The 19,237-nt window shown below is 52.8% G+C and overlaps 1 protein-coding gene across 5 annotated transcripts in view; it reads right to left on the bottom strand.

Moving 5' to 3' along the window:
- Positions 1–2,168: 2,168 nt before the first annotated feature.
- The window catches only part of Hook2 (hook microtubule tethering protein 2), a 29,780-nt gene continuing 12,711 nt past the window's right edge, over positions 2,169–19,237 (bottom strand). For 2 of the 5 annotated variants that reach the window (XM_045139356.1, XM_045139354.1), the window contains exons 4-22: positions 17,643–17,693; positions 17,418–17,550; positions 17,223–17,290; positions 16,798–16,860; positions 16,195–16,275; positions 15,955–16,115; positions 15,722–15,862; positions 14,211–14,412; positions 12,779–12,889; positions 12,599–12,686; positions 11,435–11,504; positions 8,646–8,783; positions 8,453–8,540; positions 8,232–8,266; positions 5,038–5,120; positions 4,847–4,950; positions 2,719–2,829; positions 2,571–2,642; positions 2,169–2,493 (exon numbers count right to left, since the gene is read on the bottom strand). In XM_045139356.1, the coding sequence (XP_044995291.1) occupies positions 2,344–2,493; positions 2,571–2,642; positions 2,719–2,829; positions 4,847–4,950; positions 5,038–5,120; positions 8,232–8,266; positions 8,453–8,540; positions 8,646–8,783; positions 11,435–11,504; positions 12,599–12,686; positions 12,779–12,889; positions 14,211–14,412; positions 15,722–15,862; positions 15,955–16,115; positions 16,195–16,275; positions 16,798–16,860; positions 17,223–17,273 (1,749 nt within the window). In that variant the 5' untranslated portion in view covers positions 17,274–17,290; positions 17,418–17,550; positions 17,643–17,693 and the 3' untranslated portion in view covers positions 2,169–2,343. Of the gene's footprint in view, positions 2,494–2,570; positions 2,643–2,718; positions 2,830–4,846; positions 4,951–5,037; positions 5,121–8,231; positions 8,267–8,350; positions 8,357–8,452; positions 8,541–8,645; positions 8,784–11,434; positions 11,505–12,598; positions 12,687–12,778; positions 12,890–14,210; positions 14,413–15,721; positions 15,863–15,954; positions 16,116–16,194; positions 16,276–16,797; positions 16,861–17,222; positions 17,291–17,417; positions 17,551–17,642; positions 17,694–19,237 lie in introns of all 5 variants that reach the window. The other 3 variants (XM_045139352.1, XM_045139353.1, XM_045139355.1) reach the window with 3 other exon arrangements.

The raw sequence follows: 19,237 nt of genomic DNA, 5'->3' as shown, positions 1-19,237 counted from the left end.
AAATTGGCGAGCAGGTTTTACTCAGAGTGTTTGCATGAACTCTCTGGCAAGCCCAGGCATCGCCCTAAGATTTGAAAATTCAAACGTGTGTGCTTAATATTTTCTACCTATTTCTAAGTAGAGAGGGAGGGAGAGAGAGAGAATGGGTATGCCAGGGCCTCCACCCACTGTACATGAACTCCAAATGCACGTGCCACATTGTGCATGTGGCTTTACATGGGTACGGGGAATCAAACTCAGGTTGTCAGGCTTTCCAAGCAAAGGCCTTAACAACTAAACCATCTCTGCAGCCTTGTTTGTTTTGTTGCTGTTGTTGTTTGTTTTTTAATATTCTAAGAGAGAGAGAGAACAAGCAAGTGAGAGAAAGAGAAAGGTGTGAGGGAATGGATGTGCCAGGGTCTCCAGCCACTGCAAACAAACTCCAGACGCATGCGCCCCCTTGCACACGTGGCTTACCTGGGTCCGGGGAATGGAACCTAGGACCTTTGGCTTTGCACCTTAACTGCTGAGCCATCTCTCCAGTCTGGTGTTTTTTTTTTTTTTTGTTTTTGTTTTGTTTTTTGAGATAGGGTCTTGCTCTAGCCCAGGGTAGCCTGGAATTTACTATGTAGTCTCAGGTTGGCCTTGAACTCACAGTGATCCTCCTACCTCTGCCTCCCATGTGAGACAAACTTTAAGATATCCCAGGCTGTCTAAACTCTCTAGGCAGCTGAGGACAACTTTGATGTACTTTCTTTTCCTTCCATCCTCCTTCCCTCTTCCTTCCTTCCCTTCCTCCCTCTCACCCTCCCTTCCTTCCTTCCTTTCGGGTTTCACACTAGCCCAGGCTGACTATGTAGTCTCATGGTAGCCTTGAACTCAAAGCAACCCTCCTACCTCTGTCTCCCAAGTGCTGGGGTTAAAGATGTGCACCACCAAGCATGGCCAAGTCTGGCTTTTTATATGGGTGCTGGCAGTGATGTAAGGCACTTTTGCAGTCAGAGCCGAGTGGCTATGCCTTTTCATGATTTTGGTTTAGGTGGAGCAAAAGAATCCTCTGCCTTATGGTAACAACACTGTTTTCTGAACTGTATAAGTGTGGTCTCACTGTATTCTGGCTTGCCTACTTATTATTTTATTTTATTTTTAGAGAGAGCAAGAAAGAATTGGCCCACCAGGGCCTCAGCCGCTATAGTCGAACTCCAGGCGCTTGGGCCACCCAGTGGGCATGTGAGACCTTGCTCTTGCCTGTGCTTTATACATATGGCCTACGTGGGATCTGGAGAGTCAAACTTGGGTCCTTAGGCTTCACAGGCAAGTGCCTTAACCGCTAAGCCATCTCTCCAGCCCCTGGCATGGTCTTTTTTTAATGTGATAGTGAGATAGTGAGCGAGCAAGAGAGAGAGAGAGAGAGAGAGAGAGAGAGAGAGAGAGAATGGCCTCCAGCCACTGCAATCCAGCTCCAGATGTGTGCAACCCCCTTGAGCACATGTGCAGCCTTGTGCACTTGCATCACTGGCTTCAGGGGACCTGGAGAGGCTTCTTGGCTTCTCAGGCAAGCATCCTAACTGCTAAGCCGTCTTTCCAGCCCTCTTCTGGCCTGTGCTTTTTTTGTTGTTGTTGAGGTAGGGTCTCACTCTAGCCCAGGCTGACCTGAAATTCGCTATGTAGTCTCAGGCTGGCCTTGAACTCATGGCAATCCTCCTACCTCAGCCTCCTAAATGCAGGGATTAAAGGCATGAGCCACCCTGCCTGGCAACTCTTTTTTTTTTTTTTCCCCAGGAAGCACAGGTAGGAGGATTGCCATGAGTTCAAGGCCACCTTGAGACTACATAGTGAATTCCAGGTCAGCCTGAGCTAGAGGGAGACCCTATCTCAAAAAAGCAAAGTTATTACCTCCCAGCTGGTGTACTGGTACATGCCTTTAATGCCAGCACTTGCTGTGAGTTTGAAGCTAGCTTGTGAACACAGAATGATTTCCAGGTCATCCTGGTCTAGACTGAGGTCCTGACTTGGGGAAAAAAAAAAAAGCAATAGTCAGAGTACCTGGTCTGTTTCCATTTCCCATCATGGGCTCAGTCTATCCAGGACAGTTAAAATCTTTATTCTTCTCAAATATAAAATCAGGCTTATCCCAGAAAACAAATTCACCCCAGAGAGAGAATCTAAGAATCACATTGCTAAAAAAAAAAAAAAAAAAACAAAAGACCAGACCTCCTTGCGGAGGAAACGGCCTAGATCACCGCTCAAGGCTCTGAAACAGTTGACCGAGGCCTAAGCCTAGGTACCATGTAAGTTGGAGGATGCCAGGGCGGATTAGGGCCCTGGCTGGCTGGCTGGCAGCTGGCAAGAGGCTGAGGATTGTCAGTGCTTGTCCGTGGCACGAAGGCTCAGGGATGTGAGGCGTCCCAGGGGTCCTCGGCGAGCGTTGGTAGCCAGCCGCTGCTGTGCCAGGAATGACTGGGCATGGGCTGGTGCCTGCTCTTCCCCGGCCCGTTGCTGCAAGGCCATGCCCTAGGGAAAGGGTGTGTTTGGCAGGGAGCGGGTGAGTCCATCGGCCCGAATCCCCCAGCTTCCAGCAGCACACTCACCATGTTATACCAGGCACTGATGAGCAGCTTCTCCTCCTGCTCCCGCTGACTCCGGCTCTTCTCAAAGTCCATCTGGGGGGGGGGGGGGAGGGGTCAGGGGCCAGGCACACGCGCGCAGGGAGCCGTGCAAAGGAACGAGGACACCCACCTCCAGGTGCCGGATGCGGACATCCCGCTCCCGAAGCTGTGACCTCAGGGCGTGTAATTCTGGAGGTGCACCCCCAGGTGGACGCTGCTTGGGTTCCAGAGTCTGGATGACCTAGATGTGGACAGGCAGTGGACCTTGATCTTGGTCTCACTATGGGGATGACCAAGACCTTGTTTTCGTTTATTATTTAAATTATTATTATTATTTTATTTATTTTTGGTTTTCTGAGGTGGGGGTGTCACTCTAGCTCAGGCTGACCTGGAATTTACTATGTAGTCTCAGGGTGGCCTCAAAGTCTCGGCAATCCTCCTACCTCTGCCTCCTGAGTGCTGGGATTAAAGGCGTGCGCCACTACACCCGGCTTATTACTTAAATTGTTATTATTATTATTTGTTTTATTTATTTGGGAGAGTCAGGGAGAGAGAGAGAGAACGGGGGCGCCAGGGCCTCCAGCCACTGCAAACGAACTCCATATTCTGGTTTACGTGGGTCCTTTGGTGTTGCAGGCAAGTGCCTTAACCACTAAACCATCCCTTCCACCCTTGTTTTCTTTTTGCTTTTGTTTTTATTTATTTGAGAGTGACAGACATAGCAAAAGAGGCAGACAGACTGAGAGAATGGGCGCACCAGGGCTTCCAGCCACTGCAAAAGAACTCCAGACGCATGCCTCAGGTTTGTGCAGATCTGAAGAGTCAAACCTGGGTCCTTAGGCTTCGCAGGCAAGCACCTTAACCGTTATTTGCACAGGTGCACATGTTTATGGGTATGGCAGGGTCTCTTACTGCTGCCATCAAACAACAGTTCAGCTTTACACAGGCGGCTGGGGAACGGAACCCAGGCCAGCAGGCTTGACAAGCAGGTGCCTTTAACTGCTGACTCACTTCTCCAGGCATCATGGTGGCGCACGCCTTTAAACCCGGCACGTGGGAGGCACAGGTAGGATGACTGCAGTGGCTCTGAGGTCACCTTGAGACTACAGAGTGAATTCCAGGTCAGTCTGGGCTAGAGTGAGACCCTACCTTGAAAAACTACTCATAAAAAACGAAAGGAATGGGCTGGAGAGAGGGCTTAGCGGTTAAGCGCTTGCCTGTGAAACCTAAGGACCCCGGTTCGAGGCTGGGTTCCCCAGGTCCCACGTTAACCAGATGCACAAGGGGGCGCATGTGTCTGGAGTTTGCAGAGGCTGGAAGCCCTGGCGCACCCATTCTCTCTCTCTCCCTCTATCTGTCTTTCTCTCTGTGTGTCTGTCGCTCTCAAATAAATAAATAAGTAATTTTTTAAAAAAATTAAAAAAAAAAAAAACGGAAGGAAGGACTCATTCTACAGCTCACGTTAGCCTCACACTTGCCCATTCTCCCCCGCCTCAGCCTCTAGAGTGGGTAGGAGTTTAGATGTGTACTAGTGGGCCAATCTTCGGCCTTACTTTACCATGCAAAGCTTGCAGTGTTACAGGTGGAGCCCAGAGCTTTCTGCTGCTCTGAGCCCCTCACTGGGGGACTGGGGGAAGCCCTCTGCCACTGAGCCATGCCTCCAGCCTCTTTGCAGAACCCTTTGAAACGCTGAATTGTTTTGAAATAGGACAGCCTGGGCTGGAGAGATGGCTTAATGGTTAAGGTGCCTGCCTGCAGAGCCAAAGGACCCAGGTTCGAGTCCCCAGAACCTACAGAACCCAGATGCGCAAGGTGGCGCATGCGTCTGGAGCGCGTTTGCAATGGCTTGGATGCCCTGGCATGGCACGCTCATTCTTTCTCCTTGTCTCTGCCTCTTCCTTTTTCTCAAATATATAAATAAAAATTATGTAGCTGGGCATGGTGGCACATGCCTTTAATACCTGCACTCAGGAGGCAGAGGTAGGAGGATCGCTGTGAGTTCGAGGCCACCCTGAGACTACACAGTGGGCTCCAGGTCAGCCTGAGCTAGAGTGAGACCCTACCTGGAGGAAAGCAAACAAACTATATCTATAGCTATATCTATCTATCTCTCTCTCTCTCTCCATCCCAAGCAGAGGTCCATGCTGTGGTCTGACTGATGTCAACCTAGTGGGAAGAAATGTGCCAACTGGCAGCGGCATGAAGGGATGGAGGCACAGGAAGCGAGGGCTCAGGCAAGCTGGTGCGCAGAGCCTCACCGTGCGGGCCTTGTCCACGTAGCGGCGGTAGCGCTCCTCCATGGCCCGCAGGTCCGCGTCCTTCTTCTGCAGGCTGTCTTGCAGCTCTTCGATGCGCCGGGCTGCTGGGGAACGGGGGTCCCTGAGCTCGCGGTGCATGCCAGCCCCCCCCACCCCCCCACCCCAGCCCGGGAGCTGTGGAGCCCACTCACTGCTGCTGGCGGTGGGTGGCTCCAGCTCTTCGATGTATTCTCGTTTCCGCTGTAGCTCCAGGTCAGCTTCGTGAAGTTTCTGCCTGCGGGTGCGGGGTGCGCAGCAGCGGGCTGACTTCAACCTGGCCTCTCTCCCTCTTTCCTTCCCTCCCTCCCTCCCTCCCTCCCTCCCTCCTTCCCCCCCCCCCCCCCCCCTCTCTCTCTCTCTCTCTCTCTCTCTCTCTCTTCAGCCCTATTTACCTGCTGTGCTGGGAATGGAACTCAGGACCTTGTCCATGCTAGGTGAGCGCTTTACCACTGGGCCACACCAAAACCCCTCACTGGGGGATTCCAGGCAGGCAGTCTACTGCCCTCCTCTCACTGGTGGGTTCTCACTGACCAACACCACAGCCCTCTGGGTTCTCTTTCATTCTACTGGTCATCACAACCCTTCCATCCAGTCATAAGGCTCTGTTCTTTCTTTCTTTTTTTTAAAATTTTTTACTTATTTGACAAAGAGGCAGATACAGAGAACAGGTGCACCAGGGCCTCCAGCTGCAAACTCCAGACACATGCACAACATTGTGTATGTGGCTTTACTTAGGTCCTGGGGAATCAAACCTGAGTCCTTTGGTTTTGCAGGGCAGCTCCTTAACAGCTAAGCCATCTTTCCAGCCCCAGCCATAAGCCACTTTATGGCCATCAAACTCTCTAGTGGCTAGCCCGTCACACCTGGGGGCTGTGCCCTCTAAATATCTAGCCCCACCATCCCCGCCCCTCAATCTTCTCCCCATCCCACAGTCCCTGAGTAAATGGGTCTGGCCATCATAATTCCTTCTTCTCTGGCCAGACCCTTCTGCTCACAACCCCTTAGCTCCATTCATTGTCCAACCAGCAGCCAGGGAACTTTTTTTTTCCCCCTGTGGTAGGGTCTAACTCTAACTCAGGCTGTAGTCTCAGGGTGGCCTCAAACTCACAGTAATCCTCCTACCTCTACCTCCTGAGTGCTGGGATTAAAGGTGTGCACCACCACACCTGGCCAGGATTATTTATTGATTTTTAATTTTCATTTATTTATTTAGGAGAGAAAGAGAGAAAATGGATATCCCAGGGCTTCCAGTCACTGCAAACAAACTTCAGACACATGTGCCACTTTGTGTACCTGGCTTACATGGGTCCTGGGGAATCAAACCTGGTCCTTAGGCTTCTCTGGCAAGCGCCTTAACCATTAAGCCTTCTTTCCAGTCCCAGGATTTTTTAAAAAATATTTTATTTATATTCATTTGACAGAGAAAGAGGGGGAGAGAGATAGAATGGGCTTGCCAGGGCCTCCAGCCACTGCAAACAAATTCCAGATGCATGTGGCCCCTTCTGCATCTGGCTAATGTGGGTCCTGGGAATCGAACCTGGGTCCTTTGGCTTTGCAGGCAAATGCCTTAACTCCTAAGCCATTCCTCCAGCCCCAGGATTTTTTTTTTTTTTCCTAAGAGCTATAGTGCTCCCTGTGTGAGGCCCTGGATTTCATTTCCATCACATCCCACCCCAACAAAAAAGCAAAAAGTAAAAGATAACATTTTATCCCAGTACCTGGATGAAAGCCCTTCCATGCTTCCCCATAGTGCCCAAGTAGCCAAATAATCCTTTTTCCTTCCCTGTGTCTACAAGACCATAGTTGACAGGCAGGTATAGTGGTGCATGCCTGTGATCCTAGCCCTTGAGACATGGAAGCAACAGAATCAGTGTAGCTTTGGCTATATGAGATCCTGTCTCAAAAAAAAAAAAGAAAAAGAAAACTAAAAGAAAAAGCTAGGCATAGTTGTGAACGCCTTTAATCCCAGCACTCAGGAGGTAGAAGTAGGAGGATTACTGTGAGTTCAAGGCCATCCTGAGACTACATAGTGAATTCTAGGTTAGCCTGAGTTAGAGCGAGACCCTACCTCAAAAAAAAAAAAAAAGAAAGAAAGAAAGAAAGAAAAAAAGAAAAGAGGGCTGGAGAGATGGCTTAGCAGTTGAGGCGCTTGCATGTGAAGCCTAAAGACCCATGTTCTACTCTCCAGATCCCACGTACGTCAGACACACAGTGATGCAAGCATATAATATCACACATGCACACAAAGGGGCCCGCGTGTCTGGTGTTCATTCGCAGTGGCTGAAGGCCCTGGCACATCCATTCTCTCTCTCTCTGCCTCTTTCTCTCTCTCTCTCAAAATAAAAATGAAAAATAAGTAACATTAAAAAAACATGTATAGGGCTGGAGAGATGGCTTAGCGGTTAAGCGCTTGCCTGTGAAGCCTAAGCACCCTGGTTCGAGGCTCGGTTCCCCAGGTCCCACATTAGCCAGATGCACAAGGGGGCGCACGCGTCTGGAGTTCGTTTGCAGAGGCTGGAGGCCCTGGCGCGCCCATTCTCTCTCTCTTCCTCTATCTGTCTTTCTCTCTGTGTCTGTCGCTCTCAAATAAATAAATAAATAATTAAAAAAAAATGTATAAACTGGGTTGGAAAGAGCGCAGTGGGTAAAGTACTTGCCATGCAAGCATAAGGACCCGAGTTCAGATCCCAGCACCATGTAAATGGCAGACATGGTGGCACACACTTGTGATCCCAGCACTGGAGTGCTACAGACAGGTGGAATCCCAGAGCACGCTGGCTGTCTAGACTATCCAGACTGGTGAGCTTTGTGCTCACTGTGACACCCTGAATCAAGTAAAGAGGAAGGAAGGGCCGGGCGTGGTGGGGCACGCCTCTAATCCCAGCACTGGGGAGGCAGAGGTAGGAGGATCGCCATGAGTTTGAGGCCACCCTGAGACTACATAGTGAATTCCGGGTCAGCCTGAGCTAGAGTGAGGCCCTTCCCCCCAAAAAAAGAGGAAGGAAGGGGAGCTGGAGGGATGGTTTAACGGTTAAGGCACTTGGCTGCAAAGCCTAAAGACCCAGGTTCGATTCCCCAGGACCCACATTAGCCAGATGCACAAGGCGGCGCACGCGTCTGGAGTTAGTTTGCAGTGGCTGGAGGCCCTGTCGCGCCCATTCTCTCTCTCTCTTTTTCTCTCCCTCCCTCCCTCTCTGAAATAGATAAAAAGGAAGTGAGGGAGGGAAGGAAGAGTGTATTTGACCTGAGCACTACGGGCAAGCGAGCTAACTAGCACCCTGCACCAACTCCCCAATCCCACACTTTTGGCATCCTGGCCCGCGGAGTGCCAGCTCTCCGCACTTACAGATGTTCCTCCAGCTTCCTCTTCAGCAGGGCGGGCTGGAGGAAAGAAGCAGGTCATGGTGAGCAGAGGGATGGCAGAGGCATCGAAGCCCCTCCCCACGCTGGGTCCAGGGTACTCACAATGGCCTGTATCGGGCATCGGGCAGCGTGGGGGAGAGAGGAGGAGAGGGGTCACTAAGAGGGAAGGAGACAGGGCCAGGCCGGGAGGAAGCGGGCACTCACGTCCTCAGCCTTGCCTCCTTGCTCCTGCACGGCCTTCTTCAGCTCACCCACTTGGGCCTGGAGCTCAGACAGCTGCTGCTGGTTCAGCCTGAGGGGGGCAGGAGGGCACTAGGGTGGGTGCCGCTGGCGGCCAGCCACGGGCCCTTCCATTTCGCCGACACTGGCCCCCTCCCGCCGCGCCCCTGGCCCGCACCGGTGCTGCGCCTCCAGCGCGTGGCGGGCGCGGTTGGCCTCTTCCAGGTGCCGCTGCAGCTCCGCCTGGCGCTCCCGGTGCTCTGCCTCCTGCTGGCACAGCCTCTTGTTCTCCTGTTGGAGCCTCAGGAGAGTCTCCCTGCCAGGCAGGGGGGGGGGGGGAGACAGCGCTGGGTCCTGGGCAGCCCCTCCCGCAGGGCGGCTTGGGTTCCCGGCCCATGAGGTGGCGCTGGGGGCACGATTTCTGCCTCGGGAGGGTCCGGCCAGGTCTTAGGGGAGGGTTGCTGAAGGGGACACGCCTGGGCTCTGGGATGGCGCGGTAGGAGGGAGCTCAGGGCTCCAGGCTGGGCATGACGTGGAACCACGCAAGGACCGACCTACGGGAAGGGTTAGAACACCCAGATCCCGCTACAAGAATGGTGACAGCAGGAAGGAGGCAGTCAGGGAGCGCAGGGCACAGCGCCGGCTGACTGCAGGCCTCTGCTCCGGGATCGAGGACCAAAAGGAGATGGATGGGGGCTGGGGAGACGGCTTAGCGGTTGAGCGCCTGCCTGTGAAGCCTAAGGACCCCGGTTCGAGGCTCGGTTCCCCAGGACCCACGTTAGCCAGATGCACAAGGGGGCGCACGTGTCTGGAATTCCTTTGCAGTAGCTAGAGGCCCTGTCATGCCCATTCTCTCTCTCTCTCTCTCTATTTATCTATCTATCTACCTCTTTCTCTCTGTGTATGTCACTTTCAAATAAATAAATAAATAAATAACAAAAAGTTAAAAAAAAAAAAAAGAGATGGGCAAGGCTGGGCGTGGTGGCGCATGCCTTTAATCCCAGCAAAGGTAGAAGAAGCGCCGAGAGTTCAAGGCCATCCTGAGACGACATAGTGAATTCCAGGTCAGCCTAGGCTACAGTGAAACCCTACCTCAGAGAAAAAAGAGAGAGAGAGAGAGAGAGAGAGAGAGAGAGAGAGAGAGAGAGAGAGAGATGAGGGGCTGGAGAGATGGCTTAGCGGTTAAGGCATTTGCCTATAAAGCCAAAGCACCCCAGTTTGATTCCCCAGGACCCACATAAGCCAGATGTACAAGGGGTCGCATGCAACTGGAGTTCATTTGCAGTGGCTGGAGGCCCTGGCATGCCCGTTCTCTCTCTCCCTCTCTCTGCCTCTTTCTCTCTCTCTCTCTCTTCTCAAATAAATAAATAAAAATAGAGTTGAAAAAACAGAGATGGATGAGAACATATTTTTAAACTCCATATTTTAAATTTATTTTATTTCTATTATTTAGTTATTTATTTTGGGTTTTCGTGGTAGGGTCTAACTCTAGTCCAAGCTGACCTGGAATTCACTATGTAGCCTCAGGTTGGCCTCAAACTCTTAACAATCCTCCTATCTCTGCCTCCCAAGTGCTGGGATTAAAGGCGTGCACTACTACATTGGGCTTTTAAATTTATTTTTATTTTTGTTTATTTGAGGGAAAGAGAGAGAAAGAGAGAGAGAGAATGGGCACATCAGTGCCTCCAGCCACTGCAAACAAACTCCAGATACATGCTCTACCTTGTGCATCTGCCTTACTTGGGTCCTTAGGCTTCTCAGGCAAGTGCCTTAAGTATTAAACCATCTCTCCAGCCCCGTTTTTGTTTACTTATTTGAGAAAGAGAGAAAGGTAGATAGAGATGAGAAAGAATGACCACACCAGGGCTTCCAGCCACTGCAAACAAACTCCAGATGTATGCACCACCTTGTGCCTCTGGCTTACGTGAGTACTTGGGAGTCAAACTGGGTTCCAGCCAGGCACGGTGGCACACGCCTTTAATCCCAGCACTCGGGAGGCAGAGGTAGGAGGATCACCATGAGTTCAAGGCCAGCCTGAGACTATAGAGTGAATTCTAGGTTTGCCCGGGCTGGCTAGGCTAGGTAGTGAGACCCTACCTCAAATAAACAAAACAAGGGGCTGGAGAGATGGCTTAGCAGTTAAGGCACTTGCCTGCAAAGCCAAAAGATCCTGGTTTGATTCTCCAGGACCCTGTTGACCAGATGCACAAGGGGGCGCACGCGTCTGGAGTTCCTTTGCAGTAGCTAGAGGCCCTGTCATGCCCATTCTCTCTCTCCCTCTCTCTCTCTCTTTCTATTTATCTATCTGCCTCTTTCTCTCTGTGTCTGTCACTCTCAAATAAATAAATAACAAAAAGTTAAAAAAAAGAGAGATGGGCAAGGGCGGGTGTGGTGGCGCATGCCTTTAATCCCAGTTTCAGTGGCTGGAGGCCCTAGCATGCCCATTCTCTTCCTCTCTCTCTCTCCCTTTCTGCCTGTTTCTTTCTCTCAAATAAATAAATAAAAATCATTCTCTTAAAAAAATAAATAAAACAAACAAAAAACCCTGAGTTCCCAGGCTTTGTCCAGCCCGGGGACACTTGTTTTTATTTTTCCCCCACAGCAGGGTCTCGCTCTAGCCTAGGATGACATGGAACCCACGCTGTGTCCCAGGCTGTCCTCAAACTCAAACCTCTGCCTCCCAAGTGCTAGGATTAATGGTGTGTGTTGCCACACCCATTTGGACATAGGGAGGAGTTTTGCAGAGTGGAGCCAGGTGTATTGAACCTAATTTGTATACTGAAAATAGATCTGGAAGAGGCAAATCCACCAAGAAGGGCTAAAGCCTGGGCCAAGTAAGAGCATGGTCTGAGCAGGTGGGTCTTGGCGCCCACTACAAGCAGGGAACGGACACTCAGCAGCAGAGGCTGTGGGTGGGCATGCACTCTGGGGCATGGCGGAGGGCAGGTGATGAGGAACACGATGTACCTGAGCTCGGCAGGGAGGATCTCTGCTGCTAAGTTTTCCAGGCCTGGCTGGGTGGGATCCAGGGAAGGGTCTAGAAAATGAGAGAAGTCTCGACATCTCTGTGCATCCCCATTCCCAGGATTCTCCCCTCCCTCCCTCCCTTCATTTATTTTGGTTTTTCAAGGTAAGGTCTCATTCTAGCACAGGCTGACCTGGAATTCACTATGTAGTCTCAGAGTGGCCTCCAACTCTCTGTGATTCTCCTACCTCTGCCTCCCCAGTGCTGGGATTAAAGGCCTGCGCCACCACGCCCTGCTCCCTTCATTCTTTTTTTTTTTTTTTTTTTTTTTTTTTTTTTTGGTTTTTCGAGGTAGGGTCTCACTCTAGCCCAGGCTGACCTGGAATTCACTGTGGAGTCTCAGAGTGGCCTCGAACTCATGGCAATCCTCCTACCTCTGCCTCCCGAGTGCTGGGATTAAAGGCGTGGGCCACCACGCCTGGCTCCCTTCATTCATCTATTAAAACAGGGCCTTATGTACTCCAGGCTAGCCATGACCAAGGATGACCTTGAAGTCCTGGTCCTCTTACATCCACCTCCCCAAATGCTGGGGATTGAATGTATGCCCCATCACACACCTGGCTTTAGAGTCCTTCATGTTTTGTTGTTGTTTTTGGTTTTTCTAGATAAGAGTTTTGCTCTAGCCCAGGCTAACTTGGAATTCACTATGTAGTCCCAGGGTGGCCTCGAACTCACAGAAATCTACCTACCTCTGCCTCCCAAGTGCTGGGATTAAAGGCATGCACTACCATGCCCGGCTTTTTTTTTTTTTTTTTTTTCAAGGTAGGGTCTTGCTCTAGCCCAGGCTGACCTGGAATTCACTATGTAGTCACAGTTGGCCTTGAACTCACAGTGATTCTCCTACCTCTGCCTCCGAAGTGCTGAAATTAAAGGCGTGCACCACCAAGTGCAGCCCTCTCCCCCACTGAGGTGTAGGGTCTCACTGTGGCCCAGGCTGACCTGGAACTCACTCTGTAGTTTTGCGGTGGCCTTGGACTTAGTAATCCTCCTACGTTCACCTCCCAAGTGCTAGAACTAAAGGCATGTGCCACTACACCTGGTTTATGGCAGTTTTGCATTCAGCCTCAGACCTCCCCTCCCTCGGACCCAATGGGCCCCCGGCTCACCCGCCTGAGTCAATCCCCTTGGTTGCAGCTGGGCGCAGCGCAGCTCCTCGTTGGCCTCCCGCAGCGAGTCCCTCTCCGCCAACAGGCGCTGCGGGGACAGGACGCAAGATGCCACAAGAGGCCAGTGGGATTCCCCAGGAAACAGGTGCGAGAGGCCGGCCCGCAGAATCCCAGCCTCACCTCCTTTTCCTTCGTCACTGACTCATACTTCTCCTCCAGGTTGCGGCACTCGAACAGCCATTTCTCCGCCTTGATGGCCTCCTCCTGACGCTGGACCTGTAGGCCCTGCACCTGGTCAGAGAGACAGGCACAGTGGGTGGGAAGAGGAAGGCGGACTGGGAGAAGGGCCCAGCCAGAAGGGCCTCAGGGACTCCAAGAAACTGGAAGAGGGCTGGAGAGATGGCTTCACGCTTGTGGCACCTGCCTGCAGAGCCAAAGGACCAGGTTCGATTCCCCAGTGCCCACATAAGCCATAGGCACAAGGTGGCGCCAGCTTCTGGAGTTCGTTTTGTGGCGGCTGAAGGCCCTGGTGTGCCCATTCTCTATATGGCCCCCTCTGTCTCTCTCATAAGTAAATAAACAACAACCAAAAAAAGTTTAAGAAACCAAGGAAAGCTAAAAGACCCAGGTTCGACTCCTCAGGACACACATAAACCAGATGCAGTGGCTGGAGGCCCTGGCACACCCATTCTCTCTCTCTCTCTCTCTTTCTCTCTCTCTCTACCTGCCTATTTCTGTATGTCTCTTGCTCAAATAAATAAATTAAAATATTTTTAAAAGAGAAAAAAATTAAGCCGGCTTTACTCCCAGCCCTCTGGAGGCACAGGTAGGAGGATCCCTGAGTTCGAGGCCACCCTGAGACTGCATAGTGAATTCCAGGTCAGCCTGGGCTACAGTGAGACCCTACCTCGAAAAGACAAAAGAAAAGAAAGGAGGGGGGGTCTGCAGGGATGGCTTAGTGGTTAAGGCATTTGCCTGCAAAGCCAAAAAAGACAGGTGTGATTTCCCAGGACCCAAGTTAGCCAGATGCACAAGGGGGTGCTCATGTCTGGAGTTCATGTGCCGTTACTGGAGGCCCTGGCACACCCATTCTCTCCACCCCCCTGTCAAATAAATAAATTAAAAAAAATATTTTAAAAGCATGCCCCACCATGCCCAGCTTCTCATTGGAAGGAAGGAAGGAAGGAAGGAGGGAGGGAGGGAGGGAGGGAGGGAGGGAAGGAGGGAAGGAAGGAAAGAAGGAAGGAGGGAAGGAAGGAGGGAAGGAAGGAGGGAAGGAAGGAGGGAGGGAAGGAAGGAAGGAAGGAAGGAAGGAGGGAGGGAAGGAAGGAAGGAAGGAAAGAAGGAAGGAAGGAAGGAAGGAAGGAAAGAAGGAAGGAAGGAAGGAAAGAAGGAAGGAGGGAAGGAGGGAGGGAAGGAGGGAAGGAGGGAAGGGGAGGAGAAGAGAAAAGAAAAGGGAAACTGGGAGAGTTTGTGCCTGGAGGGAGGGGAAGCGCTTACAAACCCGGGACAGGGAGCTGGCAGAGGTGGGGGTGCTGGCTGGCGGTTAGGGGTCCTGGGTCCGGGTGGCTAAGCCGCGTCCCCTCCCCCGCCCCCCCCGCGCAGGCCTCACCTGCCGCCGCTGGGCCTCGAGGTCGGCGCGCAGGGAGCCGGCCCGCCGCAGCTCCTCCTCCAGCTGCCGCGTGCGCTCCGCGTGGCCCGCGTTGCGCTCCTCCAGCTGGCGCACCTGGCGCCGCAGTTCCCGGAGCTCCCCCAGGCGGCGGCGGCAGCTGCTCAGGGTGGCCTCCAGCTGCCCCGCGCGCTCCGAGGACTGCCTGCGAAGGGGCAGGCAAGGGTTCCGGCAGGGTGCCCCGGATCGCAGGACACCCCGGGGGCAGCCAGGGAAGGGCGCAGCCTAGGGTTTTTTCTTTTCTTTTCTTTAAATATATTTTATTTATTTGAGAGAGAGAGAGAGAGAGAGAAAGAGGAGAGAGAGAAGATGGGCGCGCCAGGGCCTCCTGTCACTGCAAACGAACTCCAGATGCATGCGCCCCCTTGTGCATCTGGCGAACGCCTTAACCGCTAAGCCATCTCTCCAGCCCCAGGCCTGGGGTTTTGTGGGTTCAAGGTGCAGGGAGTGGAGAGGGGCTGGGGATGAAGCCAGGCGTGGCGCTCTCGGAGGGTGATTAAGGTCAAGGTTATAATGCGACGGTCCCCAGGACTGCAGGCTGGGGGAGACCGGGTCATGAGGGAGCCGTGTGCCGGCGCGCAATGGGTGGGCTCACCGGAGGGGCGCTTTAGCATTCTGGTGCTGTAGGGTCACAGGGGAGACCTTTACGGTTACGGCAGACACAGGACACAATAAGTATATGCGACCCCAGGCACAATGGTAGGGTGCCCAACTCCAGAAGACACAGTAGGATCATAAAAGGCTGCAGCTGGAATCCAGGGCCATAATGGGCCCCAGATGGGACCATGGGCTTGGTTGTATTGAGGGAGCCTCCCTCAGGCATTTAATAGGGCACTGTGAGGTACAGGGGAGCTCAGTGGACCCAAGGTCTGGCAGGATCTGGGACATGGGGATCAGGATGGTACAGTGAGACCCCAGTGGCAGTGGGGTTCAAGGTGGACAGTCTGGGAGACATTGTGTGGGTCTCGGCATTTGGCAGTTATGGGTGCTGGAGAGATGGCTTAGCAGTTAGGGGGCTTGCCAGCAAAGCCAAAGGACTCAGGTTCAATTCCAGTCCCCACGTACAAAGTGGCATGTGATGTGTGTCTGGAGTTTGCTCGCAGCAGCTGGAGGCCCCGGTGCGCCCATTCTGTCTTTTTCTCTCTCTCAAAAATTAATGACATACGCCACCATGCCCAGCTTAATAAAATCTTGTTTTTTTTTCTTCTTTAAGCGGGGCGTGGTGGCACATGTCTTTCATCCCACCATTTGGGAGGCAGAGGTAGCAGGATCGCTGTAAGTTCGAGGCCACCCTGAGACTACATAGTGAATTCCAGGTCAGCCTGAGCCAGAGTGAGACCCGACCTCGAAAAAACAATAAAGAAATAAATAAAATAAATTTAAAAATAAAATAAAAGGAGGAGGAGGAGGAGGAGGTTGCAGGCATGCAGTGAACATTGTGATCAGCGACCCACCGCAGCTCGTCCATCTCATCCTTCAGCGCTTGTGCCTCCTGGGCAAGGCTGGTCAGGGCCTGGTTCCGCTGCTGCAATTCGGTGACCTCCCGCTCCAGCTCCAGACAGCGCAGCCGCTCGTCCTCCCTGCTACTCTCCAGCCTGGGGCAGCGGGGAGGAGAGACCTGTTTGGAGGATGCCCTTCCGTGTGCATCCCCTGGCCAGGCCCTCTGCCCTTCCCTCGGTTGACGGACCGGAAGTTCTCCTCCTGTAGCTGGTCCAGTTGGGACTGCAGGAGCAGCAGCTTTTTTGCGGTGATGCCCGGGGCACCCTGGGCATCTGGCTGGCCCACCCGCTCCCTCAGCGCTGCGTTCTCTTGTGCCAGGCTCTGCTTCTCCTCTGAAAGCAATACAAGCTGTGGGCAGGGCACACAGGTGAGCAGGGAGTGGCCCTGGACCGGGTCTCGGTGGCCCTGCCCCCTGCGCCTCGCCCACCTGCCGCTCCAGGTCCAGACAGCGCTGCCGAAGCTCGTCCCCCTCCTCGGCCTCCTCGCTTAGGAAGTAGTACCTGCGGGACTGAGCAGACCAGCAAGGGGGTGGCGCAGGAAGAAATCAGGGGTCCGGGAAGGCCGGGCAATGGAGCCTGGGCTCTCCAAGAGAGGATGGGGTCAAGGAATCCCCAAGATTTAAGAGCGGGCTGGGCCGGGTGGGGTGGCGCACGCCTTTAATCCCAGCGCTCCGGAGGCAGAGGTAGGAGGATCACCATGAGTTCAAGACCACCCTGAGACTACATAGTGAATTCCAGGTCAGTCTGGACTACAGCAAGACCCTACCTTGGAAAGCCAAAAAAAAAAAAAAAAAATACAGGAGTAGGGTGATTTGGGAACCCCGGGGGACCTGGAAAAGGAAGAGGCTAGAACCCTGAATGATAGAGGTGGGTTACAGGACTCACTCCTAAGCCAGCTACTGGGGGGCTTACACTGGAGAATGCAAACTCAATGTCTCCTTGGGCTGCGTAAGGACAAGACCTTCCACCTTAGGGAGTCCCAAAAACCAGCAACAGGGTCAAGACCTTTAAGCCAGGTTCCCCACTCTTACCTGAGTATCAAAGTTCCCGTAAGTCTCTGTAGACAGGGAGTCATGGCTGTCTTTTGTCATGAGCTGGGGGCGCGGGGAGCACTGAGGTGAGCTGGACTGTCTGACACAGCCTTCCAGGTTTCTACAGTCTGCCCTAAGAATGTCTCCACTCCCCAAGACCAGTTCACCTTAAGAATGCCCATCTAGGGGATACCCTCCCGACCCCCCCCCCCCCCACCAGCCTGGTACAGAAAGAGGCCAGGCCTTTTGAGCAACAGGATGCCTACTCAGAATCCACAGACGTGACACAGACATGTCTAACCAGCTGACTTGCCAGCAGAGGCCAGAGCACACCAGAGTGAGGCCCATGTGCCCAGTAACCTCTGCCCTGGAGATGTACCCTCCTCTGACACTCCCCAATTGCGACAGGGGGCACCCTCACCAACCTCCTGGATGGCTTCCATCACAACGTGCTGAACGGATTCCTCCAGCGTCATGATTCTCTGGATGTGCTCTGGGGACGAGAGCAGGAGGAGGAAACTGAGGCTTGGGATGGACCTGCGAGGAAAGAGCCTTTCCTCGGGGGGGGGGGGGGGCATCCTCTGGGGACTTGCTGGAGCCCTCTCTGGCTCTTCTCATACCCTGTTTTTTCTCACAACTAATAGCACAGCCAAGCACCAACTGAAGCAGCTTGCCGAGCTCCGCCGGGTCTGCCAACTCCCCAATGAGGCTCACATCTGGGATGTGCTGCTCCGATACGGGGTGCCCCAGGACCTGGGGACACGAGTGGGGAAAGGCCGTGGGGATCCCAGGCCTGCCCCCTTTCTCCCAAACAGCCCCCCCGAAATCCTTCTGGAGTTACTCACATCCTGAGAATATTCTGCCACGCTCTGAAAAATCTTCCTCAGCTTGGTGACCTGAGAGAGAGCCAAGGGAAGGGCCATTCTCTGCATTTCTGGGCATGGGGGTTTAGAGCACCCCACCTTGACGCTGTCCTCCCTTCCTTTTCCCTGGCCTGCATATCTCATCCTGTTTGACCCTGGCCTGTATTAATTACTCCATTCCCTTAGGTCTGACTTGACTGTGCTTTGCACTCAACTGACCATCTTCATTCACAAATTCCCAGAATCCAGTGGCTTCTCCACATATGGATCCATCCACTGTCTCTCATCTGCATGACTGCACCAGCCACTTCCCGCCTCCCCCCCTTTGCACTGGGGCTGGGCAGATTGGGGGTGAAATGCAGCGCCTCAGGCATGCCAGGTAAGCTCTCCACGGAGCCATGCTCCCAGCCCCTCGCTGGAGGGTTCTAGGCCAGAGCTGTCCCGCTGAGGGGCATCTGAAGCCCCCCATCCTCTCCCATCCTGGCATTCCTCTCAAGCAGCCACAGGGAGCTTTTAAGGACCAAGCCCGGTTGCATCTTTCCTCTTCTAAAACTTCTCCCTGACGTGCCATAGCCCTTAAAATAGAACCTCCACAGCCTCCCTAGCCTGCCAGACCCCAGATGACCTCAGCTCCTACAGATCTTCCCTAATTACCCTCTCGCCCGACCTCCCTGCCATTCCTCCATCGTACTCAGGGGCTCTGCAGTTAGTTTTCCCTGTGCAAAAAAAAACCCTTCCTCTTGAACCTCTAATGGTGGTGCACACCTTTAATCCCAGCACTCTGGAAGCGGAGATAAGAGGATTGCTGTGAGTTCAAAGCCAGCCTGGAACCACACAAATCACCAGGGGCTAGAATGAGACCCTACCTTGAAAACAACAAAAACAAAACCAACAAAAGAAAACCTTCCCTCCAAGTCTCACATGGAAACAAGCCTATCACAAATAGGGACCTACACACACCCCTAGACTCTCTCTCAAAGTCCTTTTATTCTCTTCAGAGGCCTATGGACAGCTGAATGTTTTAATAACTTTTAAAGAAGATTTTGACTTATTTGAGAGAGGGAGGCATGTGTGTATGTATGTATGTGTGTGTATGTGTGTGTGTGTGTGTATTTATGTATGTATGTATATATAGAGAGAGAGGAGAGAGAGAGGAGAGAGAATGGTCATGCCAAGGATTCCAGCCACTGCAAACAAACTCCAGGTACATGTGTCACTTTGTGCATCTGGCTTAGGTGGTCCCTGGAGAATTTGGCTTTATAGGCAAGCACCTTAACCACTAAGCTATCTTCCCAGCTGTTTATGTATGAATGTTTTCGTTTTCAAAATATATTTTATTTTTATTTATTTATGTGTGAGAGAGTCAGAGAGAGAACAGTAGCAAGAGGCAGACATAGAGAATGGGTGCACCAGGGCCTCCAGGCACTGCAAACGAACTCCAGACACATGCGGCCCCTTGTACATCTGGCTTACGTAGGTCTTGGGGAATCGAACCTGGGTCCTTGGGCTTCGCAAGCAAGCAAGTGCCTTAACCACTAGGCCATCTTCCCGAATTTTTATTTTTCAGAATGTGGCGT

The sequence above is a fragment of the Jaculus jaculus genome, chromosome 21, assembly GCF_020740685.1.
Source record: "Jaculus jaculus isolate mJacJac1 chromosome 21, mJacJac1.mat.Y.cur, whole genome shotgun sequence".
NCBI lineage: Eukaryota > Metazoa > Chordata > Mammalia > Rodentia > Dipodidae > Jaculus > Jaculus jaculus.
Note: the sequence above shows the minus strand (reverse complement) of the source record. Positions and strands in the feature narration are given on the sequence as shown.